The 15,828-nt window shown below is 47.7% G+C and overlaps 1 protein-coding gene across 1 annotated transcript in view; it reads left to right on the forward strand.

Annotated features, from left to right (window-relative positions):
• The window catches only part of VASH1 (vasohibin 1), a 124,225-nt gene that overhangs the window by 96,964 nt on the left and 11,433 nt on the right, over positions 1 to 15,828 (forward strand). The window contains exon 5 of the mRNA XM_078659941.1: positions 1,631 to 2,012. Within this exon, the coding sequence (XP_078516067.1) occupies positions 1,631 to 2,012 (382 nt within the window). The remainder of the gene's footprint in view (positions 1 to 1,630; positions 2,013 to 15,828) is intronic.

The following is a 15,828-nucleotide window of genomic DNA, read 5'->3' on the forward strand; positions in this document are numbered from 1 at the left end:
ATTTTGTATGTGTTTCTGATTCACATCTTCCCTAAGCAGGGTTGAAGAGGTTAACTACAAACTAAAATGAATATAGTTTGTTATTTATGTCTGTATTCTGAAGGACTTTCTACCTTTCAAAGGTTAGTAGCATTTGTGCAGAGTTATAATAGATTTATTTAAATAGATTTTTCTGCCTGCCTCCCATTCCCTGCAAAAATCTTTGAAAAGATTATGAATACCCAGCTGTCACACTATATTCATCATAACAATCTACTAGATGACACCCAATTTGGGTTTCGACAAGGCCACGGAACGGAGACGGCTTTACTAAAAGCTGCAGATGAGATTAGGGCTACGATGGATAGCGGAGGAGCCGCAGTACTGATACTCCTCGATCTATCCGCGGCCTTTGACACGGTCGACCATGCCACCTTGATCGACCGTGTCGAGGCCATAGGAATCACAGACAAAGCCAAAAACCTCCTGGCTTCATTTCTGGCAAACCGTCCGCAAACTGTAAGGCTAGGCAATTTTACATCCCAGACTTTCTCCCTGCCATGTGGAGTACCGCAGGGATCCTCGCTAAGTCCGACACTATTCAACATCTATGTGTCGGACCTGGCGAGGGTCATAAAATCCTGCGGGATCTCACTGACTACTTATGCTGACGACACCCAATTGGTGCTGTCAATACACAATGACGGAATCTCGGTGGCAGCCAACTTCCAAATGGGAATGATGGCAATAAGCTCCTGGATGTCATCCAACTGTCTTAAACTCAATTCTGATAAGACAGAAGTGATGACATTCGGGAGGCTTCAACCTACCTGGTCCCCACAATGGTGGCCCCACCAGATGGGACAACCCCCAGAACCTGTAACGAAGGTACGCAACCTGGGCGTTATCTTCGATAACAAGCTGTCATTTCAACAACATGCTAATGCAGTGGTTTCCTCTTCCTTCCACACACTAAAAAGGATAAAAAAACTAATCCCATACCTTCCTCCTCATGCAGGCAAAACCCTGGTCAGTACTTTGGTATTCTCCAAAACTGACTACTGCAACGCACTGTTTCTCAATGCACAACAAAAGGTCCTCAATAAACTGCAAACAGTGCAGAATGCAGCAGCTAGGACACTGCTATCCATCCCTAGGTTTGCATCGGTCTCCCCCTACATCCGACAGCTGCACTGGCTACCGGTGAGGAGCCGTATCAAATTTAAAGCACTATGCATAGCATACAAGGCTATCCATGATCATGGACCCCTATTTTTAAGAAGAGCCTTCCGACCGCTTGAACACACAAGAACCGTGCGGTCATCCTCAGCACATTTACTCATGGTCCCCCGTACAAGAAGGGCCAACTGGGGTGACAAACGCTTCTCAGTGGCAACAGCCATTTTGTGGAACACACTCCCTCTACACATCAAGTGTGCTCCGACCCTTCTGAATTTCAGAAAGAAACTAAAGACCTGGTTGTTCCCTGCCTAAACCTCCATACCCCTCCCCCCCCATGAGAGTTCTGCATCTACAGCGCCGAGACACCCAAGGGTATTTGCGCGCTTTAAAAATTGCCAAATAATAATAATAATAATAATAATTTGTGGCTTAAGAGTCTTTTTCCTTAACTCGCATGTCTGGCCTACAGTTACCTCACCAACAGCATGGCTGGGCTGGAGCGCTTCCCAATCAGTTTCAAGACACATTTCTCAGGGAACTTCTTCCGCCACATTGTCCTGGGGGTGCATTGTGCGGGCCGATTTGGGGCGCTGGGCATCAGCAGACGTGATGACCTCATGTACAAGCCGCTGGCTTTTCGCACGCTGGGAGAGCTGGTCGCAGAGTACGAGGAGGCTTACCGGCGCTGCTGGCACACCCTGAAGAAGGTGAAGATTGGCCAGTATGTGTCCCATGACCCCCACAGCGTGGAGCAAATCGAGTGGAAGCACTCTGTGCTGGACGTGGACAAGCTGGATCATGAGGAGTTGCGGAAGGAGCTGGACAGGCACACCAGAGACATGAGGCTGAAGGTACGTCTTGAGATGTGGAGGATGTGTGATAGGGCTGATATACACAAAGCATTACAAAATAGTGTGTCATGAGGGTCTGGGTACATGGGAAAGGGTAATAAGACAGAGACCCTGAAGATGTCTAACCAAGAACTGGAGGATAAAGTATGTTTGCTTGGGACATGAGACATAAAAGCTGCGAGTAGCTGAGGTGGGAGAATAGGACAGTCTAACCTGAGAGGTGAAGTTGAATGAGTGGACATCACTAAAAGCATATGTGAGAAAACCGACCCACTAGAGATTTGGCTTCCTGGAGGCTGGGTGAAGGACAGTCAAGATTACATGTGACTTTAAATCACTGGGGGCTGGGGAAAAGACTGGCATGTCCAGGACATGAACTTTGGGACGGTTTCATGAAGTTTTGCTTGTCTGAGAGGGGCAGGCAGACCAGAACAAGAGTAAAGGTGGTTCTGGTAAGAGAGGACAAAATAAACATGCTTGGGACAGATGTTTAAGCAGCGGCGAGAGGAAGGACAGGCATGAACAGGGTTTGAAACGGTATAAGGAGAAGCTGATTGGTTTTGGGAAGACACTATAGGGCAATTATAACTATTTTTCCCTATGTGCTATAAGCCTTGATTATTTGGGAGAGGAGAGGTATCCAGGGACAGATAATGAACCCTTAATGGATTAAATCCAAAGGCCTCAGTCGATGTGTAGATATCACTGGTACAGTAAATCGATCCATTTGCTTTGACTTCTTATGGACACACTTCCATGGTCCTGGGAAGCATTGGCATTGTATGATATTGAAAGGGCACACAGGTGTAGGGATTTTTATGCATCAGGCCTTGGGCATAAAACTCTGCACCCATGGGCACTGCTTTCCTAAAATGAAAACTGATTTTCACTTTAGTACACCATGACATAAAATGCTGCATCCTGTCCTGGCTTTTTTCTCATTTGTCTTTGCATTAATACACGTGTCTCAGTATTAAGTGAAATTTCCCTGGTGGTGTTGTAAACTGTGCCACTCTTCCTTGATTTCTTTACATTTGCCTGGGGCCTAATTTATTTCTATTCTCTTTGACCTGATTTATTTATCGCCCAGTTGTCCTAAATCTCAAACGCACTGAAAGGTGCACCGCATGTCTTGTTCAATTGTGCTTGTAGCAGAGATGTAGAATATTCTAAATTGGGGGTGTACTCAAAATGTATCACCCTTCCCAGTGAAGGTAGTGCATCATACCACAACCAGGCTATTGGAAGATTGATGGTTGGTGGCAGCTAGTAATCAATACAAGATCATTTCCTCTTCACTGATTGGTGAGGACACTGGAGGGGAAAAAGTGTTGCAGGGAGACAAAGAGCAGGATAGATTCTATTCTCCCTGTAGACATGAGCAAAGTCATGCACTTTTGTTCAGCATCAGGAGTCTGGATAAAGGACTGTCTGAAATCCATGGACCCAAATGCATCCTAGACCATTTGGGATGCTTCCCCCCCCTCCATAATTATTTCCTATGGGCAAAGTCTAGATGGATGCCTCTTGATTAAGTTGGACAACCACCTGTAGGGCATTAATTGTTCCACTTGTGGCTGCAACATTGGTTTTATGGAAGCACCCCTGAACTCGGAATTTAAGTTCCGAATGCACACTCTGCACATGCACTGAGGACAGCACAAACAAGTAGTGGGACCCTGTATTGCTATCTTCAAGTCCATACTTGGATGCAAACTGCAGAACCACTTGATCTGAGGAGGAGTTGGAGAGCCATGAGTAGAGGTCCGGTCCCAGACTTTGTGAACCATTCTCCAGGTCTGTCTGAGAGAGAACTGCTCTGAGGACACGCTTGAATGAAAAGGAAGGAACTGGTCTAGTATCAGGGAATCCGCTGCCCAGTGGGTCCCAGAAGCAGGAACAATAATTGCCTAAGGAGCAGCGCCAAGTGCATGCCACCTGCATGTTAAGCCAGATCTCCTGCTCTGCACCCTGCTCTTTGCACCTGCCTGTTGGCACCCAGGTTTAGGGAAGCCCACCTCACTGGACAGTGGTGTGCAGGTGTGGGCTGGAGCACTGTAATATTCCAGTTTGATTCACCACCATATCTTCCCTTGTGAATTCCTAAGACCTGTGGGTCCTAGTACTACTTGCTCATTTGCTTCAGAAGAATACTAGAAAAACTCCCATGCACATGACAGACAGTGACATCATGCAGTTGTGGAGGCAAAGTAGTGGTGGGGATCCCTTCCCCCTTGACGGCTCCTGGTTGGTTACAACCAACCTTAGCCACCACAGCCAGGACATGTGAAATCCTGGAAATTACGCCATGGGCCTGCCAGTGAACGGCCCCCTCTTTCTGCTTCTTTTTATTAAAACTGCTGGTGATTGCTGGGGGAATAGGGGATGGCCGAGATGGTGTATCAAGGTCCCCCCATTGCTATATATCTTGGGTTATCCAGTGACTCCCTTGAAATCCACTATGATGGGCAAACCCAACTGATAAACAGGCTGCAACAAGAGACTGCTATTTGCAGCCTACTCATATTGTGGGCCCTGCTTGCCTTCCTGGGAGCATCCTTTGAGGGAGCTGGGTGTCCTTCAGGCTAAGTCCCTGTTGCTCGGCGGGTAGGCGTTTGAAGCCCACCCTGGAAAACTGGGGCGACTTGGAGGACTGACTGAATTCTGCACAGCACCTGCCCATAGGAGAACTATGTGCGGGCCTCACTGGTGCCCTTCTGCTTTCTTGGGCCTCTGGACTGCTTGTGTCACCTTGCCTGCGGAGTCCCCCGGCACACAAGTAGTTGCAAGCGGTCCTGCACCATACCCCCCACCCTCCCTCCAGTATTTTGTTTGGGATACCTTCAGAGAGGAACTCTGTACAATGGGGCGCACAAGACCTACTAAAATAGACCAGCCTCTCCCCGCTCACCACCAGCACCAATGGTGCAACCTGCCAAACTAGACATATTTTGCAAGCAATGGAGACTTTCCGATTTGCCCTCGAGGCTAAGATAGACTTGATGGCCGTGGATATGACCCTACTGTGTGGTGACCACTGAAATAAATTGGACCAGGTCACCAACTCTAAAAAGACACTAGCCAGTCTAATGACCCAGACCACTCATTAACAAGACCAGGTGAGGGATCTTGAGGAGTTGGTCAGTTTCCTCAAGGGACGGGTGGAGGACTTGGAAGGCTGCTCCTTCCGCAGTGACTACAGAAAGAGTTATGAGTGCCAGAGTGTGGAGGACTTTCTAGAGGACTTTGTATGGCAGCTGGTCCTTTCAGAGAATTGAAGCCCTTACTTTTCAGTGGAGGTGGCCTACAGAGTGCCCACGTGCCACCCCCTTCTGTGGGTGCTGCCTCGCTCGATTGTGGCTATGATTCTCTTCTTTAAGGAATGCAATACTATCTTGAAAAGAGTCTGACAACCACTGTTTTCTTATATTTCTTTACTGTATGCTAGTGGTCCAACAGAGGAAACCCTTTTTCTAGGGGTTAAACTAAAGCTCTGAGAATTGGACCTAACATACATCCTGCTCTTCCCTGCGAAGCTGAAAATCATAGCAGACCAGAAGACTCGTGACTTTTCTGACCCAGTTGATTCCTGGGCATGGATGGAGAGCAGGGACATACATAGGGCTACAACTCTGCCTGATATCTTCCTCCTGCTCTGGTAGTGCCAGTCCCAGGATGTGGGCCTGGATGGTCCCCTTCTCTGGAGCAAGTCCAGAATAGCCAGCGGTCTGCTCTGGATGTCTATGCTCCTTTTTTGAGACCCACAACACGGGTTCCTTCGGGAAAGATTAGCAGAATGACGACACCTTCTAATTGACCCCATATGGGTTGTGTCCCCCTCCCCAGGTGACTCCACAAAGGGCGGATGACCTTATTGGTGCCCCATCAGCCCTACTGCTCTTCCTGGACTGGGCTACAGCCCGCCTGCTGTTCTCTAGTTGATGGCGGCCCTTCCCTGGGACCACACCTGGCTGGTGGATGCCCCTTGCCGAAACCATTCAGATTATTGCCTGGAAAATTGGGAGAATGCAAACATGTGCGCCCATACAAAATCTACTTGTTCCTCAAATGTAGAAAAGTTCATATAGCGCTACTACAAGAATCACATATAGTCCACACAGAGGTTGGGCAACTGCATATAAACCGTAGAGGGGACAAGTATTCTCCACCCATTACTCAGCGTATTCCAGAGGTAAAACTCAGGATGGTTGACCCTGTGGGCTGCTTCACCCGTCTCGAGGCTAGGTTGGACATTCAACCCCTATTGTTAGGTAGCATAAATGCACTTAACTCCAACTAGCCTGTCTTCCTTTTTCATCTCTCTCATTCTACGTAGAGAGGTGGGCCCACTGACCTTGGGTTTTGTGCAAAGTTTTTGACTGCGTCATATATGCCTTCCTGGATCACTCCTACCCCCCACTTCCGATGGTTCCTTTCACTGCCTGTCTCCTGGCTCCTGAAATGATCACTCTGCCATGTTGGGAGACACCTAAACCCGAAAACCAAATTGTATCATACTACTCTTCCAATGCATAACTTGCATGGCTGCCTGGGCTGGATAGTATGCTAAACTGTGATTTGGTCTCCTCCCTTGATTATGTTGGTAGGGATATGTCGGACCATAACCCCTCTACTGCTTGAACTGGGTTAGGGAAGAACCCCCACCCCAAACTCTTCTTGGAGATTGCAGCCCTGAGCCCTGTAATACATTATCTTTGGCGACACCGTAACTGTCTAGATCGTGGAGTACTTCAAACAATGATGGCTCCACTACTTTCCCGGCACAAGAGTGGGAGGCATTTAAGGTGCTCATTAGAGGATCCTGTATTAGCACCCTCCTCGGTGAGTGTAGGAGCCTGCTGGGGTAGCTGTCGAAAGTCACACAGTCTTATGTCGACATGGAACGCCTGGTCATTTATGACCCCAAGCAGCGACCTTCCTTAACCCGGCTGTGGAAAAAGAAAACAAACTACTGGAACAGTCTCGATGCCTGGATTATCAGGCCTATATTGCCCTGTCTCACTCAGAGGAAGGTAGATTGGTCCGCCAGCTAGCCTGGCTGGTCAAAAATGAATCCAAGCAGCTTCCAATAAAGCTTCTTCTACAGTAGTATGGCACCTTTTTCTACTCCCAAGGGGACATTCAAGAGGCATTTGTGGCTTTTGATGGCTCATTGCACTGCCCATCGAGAGGTGTCTCGGAAACAGATGTTCCTTGACTGAGCTCCAATGCTCACCCTCACCACGGTGGAAAGGGTGGAGCTCAATGCCCCCATTTCAGCTGTGGTCATCGGAGCAGCCGTTATGGATAAGGCTACTGTTAAAACACTGGGGACCGATGGGCTCCCAGTGGAGTTCTACAAAATATACAAAGCCACTTTGGTGCCCTAGCTGGTTAAGCTGTTTGTGTTTGATGCTATGCGCAGAATTCTCTTTCTGTACCAGAGTCTACAACCTGCATGTATGGCTGGACACAATACTTTGCTCTCAGAGACAGGTGCAGAGTATTTATGCCACAGCTAATCAGACAACAGCCCTCAGCTGCTTAAGATGCAGTGGGGCACATGAGTATCTCCGATCCCCAAGTGGGGTCTATTGGTGCAATACTTGCATAGCCATACATTTGCAGACCCACTAGGGGAAGCCATAAATACATACTTCCGGGTCAACCATCACACTGTGGATACAGTGAGCGCCCGAGTGGGAGGTCTTTGAGGTAGTAGTGAGCAGACTGTCTGTACCAGATCATGGAGCTCTAAAGACCGAGCTCACCTCTCTGGGAGGCACCGTGCAACAGCTTGAACGGGAGGCACATACGACCCGGGCTGATGGGGAGACCCTTTGCATGGCTCAGGATGGGCATGTAGAGGTTACAGCATGCTTTTGCGCTCTTACACACCACAAATACCTTCAGTGGAGCCACACAGAGGAGAGACAAAGCAGGAAGGCTGTTGGCCTTGCTAATACACTCGGAGGGCAGGGACACCCCCATCACAAGACTGTTGACACATACCGGGACAGAAGTACACACGCAGCGGTCATGCAATACTATGAAACACTATACAGGTCACAAAATTGGCCAACAGAGGCTGAAGTTGAAGTGTTCCTTAGTAGAGCAGTGCTGCAGAGACTTCCCCAGAGTGAGAGTGTGGAGCTGGGTGGATTGATAACTGCAAGAGAGATTAAGTTGGCCATCAAGGAAGTGGCAAGGATAAAATACTGGGTACCGATGAATTCTGTGCCGAATTTGATTAAGATATGCAGAGGCACTCATGCCGCATCTGAGAGAATTCTACAAAGAGGCAATGGATAAGGGAATGCTCCTACTGACCACAAGGGAGGCACTCATCGTCTCGATCCCGAAACAGAGGAGGACTTCGCTGCAGGCATCCTCATACTGATCTCTATCCATGCTCAATCTTGACTATAAAATACTTAGCAAAGTTTGGGCAGACTATTTGGGCCCACATCTGCCGCAGTTTGTGCATGGGGAACAAAATGGTTTCATACCGCACCACAATAAGTTCCTAAATATTAGGCAGCTTTTCCAAGTCATTGAGGAGACACAATTATGTGGCAGATGGCCCTGAGTGAAGGCTGGCTCCACTGGGTTGCGCTTCTGTACATAGATGCGAGTGTGCGGGTCCGAACGGGCTACTATATATCGAGTGCCTTCTGAATCTGTAGGGGAACAAGATAGGGCTGTCTGAAGTCTCCCATGTGCGTCTGGAGGGCAGAGGAGCTGGCATACTGTTGTATGATCGGAACACATTAGAACACTGTACTCAGATGACATGCTCTTGTACTTAAGGCACACAGAAACAATTTTTCTTATGAGTATACACCTCCTGGACAACCTGGATAGACTCTCCAGCCTGCATATGAACTGGTCCAAAACATGCGTTTCCTGTGTCCCCTGTCTTGCAGTGGGCCCAAGCAGCTGTGTCGCAATTAGGCATCAAGTGGGAGTGCCACACCTTCATATACCTCGGTGTAAAAATATATCACCATTATGGGGATTTCTGGGAAGGAATCCTAGAAGGATCCCTCCAAGCCCTAAAAGGCAATGTATAGTTCTGGCACCATCTGAAACTACCCATAATGGCAAAAGTGGGACTGGCCAAGATGGTGCTATTAGTGCGAGTGCTGTACCACTTTGCAAACGTGCCGGTCCGGATCCCCCACTCGTGTTTAAGGCCATGGGTGCCTTACTAAGGGCTTGATTTGAGATGGTGGGCACTGTAGGGTCTCTCTGGAGATACGGAGATGTCCATACAAGAGAGAGGACTTGGCACCCCTAACATTGTGGCATACTATCTGATGGGGCAAATCCAGTGAGTGGCAAAATGGCCAGATGTGCAGGGATTGGCAGAGCTGGAGCTGGGAACCGAGACCATGCCTTAGTAGTGAGGCTGATGGGGATCAAAATGCAGGCAGATAAGCACCCATGACTTCTTAAAATCGCACTATGCTGCTGGAAGAGGGGTTGTGCACAAAACAGCCCACTATGCGCACCAGCGCTCCCATTGATGGGCATGCCTTCTGCTCAGGGAGGGAACTTTATGGCTGGGACTTCGGATATTGACAAAGGCGGACTGCAGATGGTGGGTGACTGCTATCAACATGAGAAATTCCAGGAGTTTGCGGATCTGGTCAGTGAAAACGGGATCTTGAATTTGCAGTTCCTGGTATAAGCAGCCCTGAGACACTCGCTGGGGACAATATGAGAGGACATTCACACTGAGCGTCATAACATGAAACACTGCAAACACTATTCAAGTTTGGAAAAGGTCCTAGCCTGCTCGCCTGGCTACTGAATCCCTTCTGAACATGACACTACCAACCCTAATGAGCTTGAGACGTACTGGGAGACAGCAATGGGGAGAGATTCCGGGGACAATGAATAATTTGCAGCCATAGAGCACACAAGTCTGGTCTCCAGAAATACCAGATATAAATATATGCTGTTCAACTATTTACACACCACATACTGAACACCACACAGGCAGCGGCACAGATGAGAAGATCGACCCTGGATGTGCTCTGAGAGATGCAGACTTCCGAAACATGACAAGGGTGTGTCCTGTGATTGTGGCCTTTTGGTATGTGGTCACTTCAACGTTGGCAACAGTTCTAAATAAGGTGGGCCTCTATGTGCTTGAGATCTGCCTCTTGGGCTTGTACACACTGCTGAAACCTGGCAGGATCAGTTCGAAGTTCCTGGCTCTGCCCTTGGTGCCTGCTCGACGAACCATAGCAATGCATTGGAGATCCCCTGATGGCCCTTCCGCCCCCCGGGTGCAGTTGGAAAGAGGAGGTAAGGAAATGGTACATTGCTGGGGGCATTGCCCACCATATAAAGGAATGCTTGGGGTAAAGCAAACATCCTATTTCAGATCAGTTGTAAGAAACGGTTTACTGACACGTTAGAATCAACAGGGCTGCTCCATGGGCCCGGCACAAACCACGTGGGGGAAAGGCACATGCTGTTGCCAGTGCCATCGGTGACCGTGGACTACATAGCCACCAGAGGATGGGGAGGCACAATACAATTGTATACTGGATTTAGGTACACCAGCATGCGAAAGGCAAATGGCCCAGGTTGGTTGCATCTATTAAGGTTTGTGTTGAGCAATGTACTGGTCCTGCTCCAGGAGCAACATTTCAAAGGGACCCAGGATATGACAGAGTAGAAGACAAACTATTGAGGGCACTAAAATGCACATTACCCTGGGCAACAGCAGAAATAAGGCAGATATAAAAGTGTATTGCTTAAAAATGTTCTTGGATATTGTTAATATGAATGTTTGCACTATAAAACAATAAAAATATTTGTTTATCAAATCTCTTTGATTCTGTGCTGGAGTCTGAACAACTCTCCAGCACACTCCGGGAGGCTCTCCGGGTCTCCCAATTCAATCCTGGAAAGGAACCCACTTGTCCAACATTTTATTGCTCTATAGACACCCTAAGTATGGATCAAAAATCCGGAGTGAAATGCTGTCCTCCTGGATCCAACAGGTCCTGCCATGCCTAACCCATGCTGACCAGAACAGATCTGTCCCAGGACACAGACGTTAGTACCATGTTATGGAAGAGGCACAGCTGCATTGGCCATGTGCTGCTGCCCTGGACTTGGACCTAGATAAAGCATTTGATTCCGTCTGCTGGGACTAACTGTTTTCAGTGTTATGCCATTTTAGCTTTGGAACATGTACAATCAAATTGACCTGACTGCTCTGTGACTAACTGCTCTATGAGGCACCAACGGTGTGGGTCCGCACAAGGGGTCTGATTTCTTGCCCTATTCCAGTGAGTAGAGGCACTAGGCAGGGGTGTCCCTTCTCCCCGCTACTCTCTGCTCTAGTAGTGGTTAACCCCTCGCAGCGCAATCTCACCTCTTGGAGAGAGACTGGAGTTTTCCCACGTTGGACAGGACACACATTGTTTCACTATACGCAGATGATGTCCTGTTCTGCTCAGCTCAGCACTATGTGACTCTGGGAAATGGCTCACTTAATCTCCCTGAAGGCCCCCAGAGCCTTGAGACCTTTAGGGGTGAGTAGTCTGCATTTTACAAATTCCGGATTTACGTTTTGTTTTTAGCACGATGGGAAGACAGGTCCTTCTGTTATTTGGAAACAGAATTTTCCACATTGAGTCAGAATTATTGGATGGTAACCTCATTGTGGCGATGTACTCCCTTCGAGCCCATGTGACCCTTTCATTATCCGTAAAGGGACACATAGCCATTGCGAAGAGGGTAATGCTCCCCGTTTCTTTCACCAATCTCCCATTGATTCCCTGCTGAACAGTTTTCAGGGGTCTGGATAAGATGCTGGGAGATCTCATTTCGCATAATTGAAGCCACAGAGTGACCGTTTCAAAGTTACAACTTCCACGGAAGCTAGGGGCCTGAGAGCCCCTAACTTTGCATTACATTCTCTGGCTGCTCAACTATGATGGCTGGCCCATCGGTTGAAGGCCATGAGCTGGAGGATACTTGTTCATTAGCGCCTCCTTTAAATCAAACGGTCGGGGGTTTGTCGAGTATGTGGGCTACCATGTTAGGTATGGTTGGCCTCACAATGTCGCCGTAGGGCTTGTTGGATCACTTGTGGTTCTCTTCCTAATGCTCCTTCCATCCCAGTACTGTGCCTTCCTAAGGGGCCTGACAGCCTCTCCAAACGAGATTTATGATCCTGGGACCGAGTTGGCCTCTCAACGTTGGTTCACCTATTCAACAACGGCCAAGTACTGTCCTTTGAAGTGTTGGTAGAACAATATGGCCTCCATCCAGAATAGTTCCTAACATACAGCTTTCTTTATTGACTTTTGAGGGAGTGATAGCAGATAAGGACTCCGAACCGGTTCTGAAAACCCATGCAGATGGCCTCCACACACTAGGTAATGGAAGGAGACTAACATCCTGGCTCACATGGGCCATGATCACACATACTCCAGCCCCTCTGCAACACATTCACAAGACTTGGGAGCCAGAATTTGGCAGGGCATTAACAAGACGGAATGGGCAAGGTGTCATACATTTTATACTTTGCCAAGTAAAACTGTGCATTTGTTGGGGAACAAACGTTGTAATGAGCAAGACTGATTCTGAGCACACGCTCAGGATATGTTGGCCTAAGTCCTGCTAGCTCACAGTGTACCATCTGTACCCCTAACCTTACAGAGAAACAAATGGATGTCCAACCTCAGAACATGACAACCCGGACTCCCCAAGGAAATCGTGGTAACAGATCTAGAATCCTTTCGCTTAGTCACTTATGCATACCCAAAGAGATACACAAGAAATACACAGTAAAGCGTTTAAATGTTTATTGAAGCATTGTAAAATACTTGCACTGCAATAATCAAGAAAAGGAAATCGAATAATGTGATTAGCATTACTAGAATGGTAAAGAAGATCAACAATTCAACCATTTTGCTGATTACAGAGAATATGTGCATGCATATAAGTTCTGTAATATATTGCACTACTACCTAGCACATTCTAACCTATCATGTCTAAGATGAGTGAATCTGCCAAATCCCTGTAGGGTGATCAAAATCCCTGTTACCTGTAGGCAAGTATCATTAATCTGCCTGTCTTGGTGAGGAGGTGGACAGCATCACTTGCATGAGGTAAACAGGAATCTGCTGAGCTGGAATTCCAGCATGGATCGACCTCTCAGTGCCAGCAAAATGCTCCTCTGCCTAAACAAAGGCTTGATGTCGTATGTAAAATATCTTCACGTGTATTACCATGCTGAAGCCACAGTCAGGCAGCAATTGTTTATTCTATTGTTATAACTGTTATGCCGAGTGGCCAAAACAAATAACATTTTGCAGGATGAACCTTATCTTGTACAGGATGTTCAAGGTATTTTGATAGAGCGCATATGAAGTGGTTGCGCAAGCAAAACTGTGTTTGAAGAATAATATCCTGTATGTGCATGCAAATGAACAGTGGCAGCTCCACCATAGGGGTGTGGGGGCGTCGCCCCACTGCTTTCTTGCAGTGCGAGAAGCAGAAACATAAAATGGTAAAACCACCATTTTATGTTTCTGCTTGTCACACTTTGAGAAAGCAGAAGAGCCTGGTTGTGGGTGGGTGGGTGGGCGGTCCTGTTCAAGGGCAGGAGGGAGTGACTTGCCTACTTTTGTGGGCCCCGACTGCTTTGGTCGGCCTGGGCTGACCAAAGCAGTCATGCACACTCTCCCTTTTCTCTATGTAGGCTGCAAGCAGCCTACATAGAGAAAAGGGCCTCCCATTAGGTGCCCGGCCGGGGTGCTGTGCGCCTGCACCGCGGTGGCTGCTTCCTGTTGAGAGCAGCAGAAAAAGTGCAAATCTGGACCCAGCCAGGAGCTGAGGCGGCCTGGAGAAGGTACGTTTTATTTCAATTTAATTATTTTAATTTAATTATTTAAAATGATTCGTGCACACACAGCCACACGCACACATACACATGCACAAAGCCATACACACACACTCAGAAACACACGGACGCACATACGCACAGGCACACCATCAGAGACACACAGGCACACTCACACACCCCAATTTTACTAGCTCTCATGTAAAGCGCTCCAACACATTCGCTACATAAAACTGCAGGGCAAAAAATGGTGACGCGTGAAATAAGCCATGAGTGATGTGTGTGTTTGAGGCCAGCGTGACTTCCAACTTTTTCAAATACACACGATTGAGTTATGTGCAGCGGAGAGTATGATACAACATTTGTGCTAAAACGCCATTATTAGAATGTAATTCTTCAAAATATGAACTCCTTATTTCTGTCCTAAATCTCTTACAGAGCATGCGCCCCAGAAAGGTGATAAGCTCGTTTAGGTTGGGCTCACTGGCGCTGATAGCGCTGTTACTTGAGCTGGCACATTGACCAAGCTGTGCAACCTTCAAGATTTCTCAAGAGTGGTGATTGGTGGAAAGTGGCCCATGAGGCCGTTGGCTGAATCCGATTTGCCCCCCTGCGCCCTAGTACATGACAGGCTTGGATGAACTTGGATTAGACCATTTGCCACAGTTGCCTCATGTCTGGAACATGTTCAGATGCACTGGAGTGCAGGAGTGCAGCATGTGTGCAGCCTCCACCCCGAGTCCATAACCATCTCAGGTGCGCTGGAAGTGCATCATTTGCAAGAGTCTGACAAACAGATGGTAACAGCACATTCAGTTCCCCTTACCCTGAGGGTGTAGACAGCGGTTCTATTACAAATGTTATTTAATTTAATAAAAGGCCAATATCACTGTGTTGTAGAGAGAAACTAACCGATGCTTTGCATTTTTCCTATCAATTTATTTATTTATTTATTTATTTTAAACACTTTTAGAGCGCGAACGAAGGCCCGTGGGCATCTCGGCGCTAGGTATCTGCTGAATTCAACCAGAATGGAAGGTGGGATCATTGATCAAAAAGCCAGGTTTTAAGGTGGTTTTTTATGGCTGGTGGCAAAGTATTCCAGAGCTTAGGTGCTGATACAAGGAATCTTCTATCGCCCCAAGAGACCAGTTTGGTGCGGGGTACCACCAACTCGTGTCGATCGGAGGATCGCAGAGACCGGGTGGGCCGGTAGGGAGTAAGTTGATGAATGAGAAATGCTGGTCCCTGGTTATGCAAAGCCTTGTAGACAATGCAAAGAGCCTTAAATTTAATTCTATTCCTGATAGAAAGCCAGTGGAGTTCTCTGATGGTTCCTGACACTGATTGAAATTTGGGGACATCACCCAGCAGTCTGGCAGCGGCGTTTTGAATAACTTGCAATTTATTAAGAACTCTTTCTTGTGTATTCAAGAAAAGAGCATTGCAATAGTCCAAGGTGGACAAAACCAAGGACGTGATCAAAGTTTTGCCTGCTGAGGCCGGAAGGAAGGGAAGAATTTTCTTTATGAGTCGCAACTTATAGAATGCCGAGGAAGTGATCTGGTTGGCGTGAGGGAAGAAAGTGAGACGGTCGTCAAACATGACTCCCAAGTTCCTCACCTTGCTAACGGGAGTAGGGGGAGGATCCATGGACTGTGGCCACCAGCGGGAAGACCATTCCGGGGTTAGATTTCCGAAGATAACCACCTCGGACTTATCTGAGTTCAATTTGAGGCATTTAGATGCCATCCAGTTCCCTATGGCTTGCATGCCCAGATTGAAGTTATCGGCGATTTTTTGGCCGTCGTTTCTGATGGCTAGGACCAGCTGGGTATCATCAGCGTAGGATGTAAGGCTCATCCCATGAGTTCGAATAATGTTAGCAAGGTCCGACACATATATATTAAAAAGTGTCGGACTCAGGGATGAGCCTTGAGG

This window comes from Lissotriton helveticus, chromosome 9, assembly GCF_964261635.1.
Source record: "Lissotriton helveticus chromosome 9, aLisHel1.1, whole genome shotgun sequence".
Taxonomy (NCBI): Eukaryota; Metazoa; Chordata; class Amphibia; order Caudata; family Salamandridae; genus Lissotriton; species Lissotriton helveticus.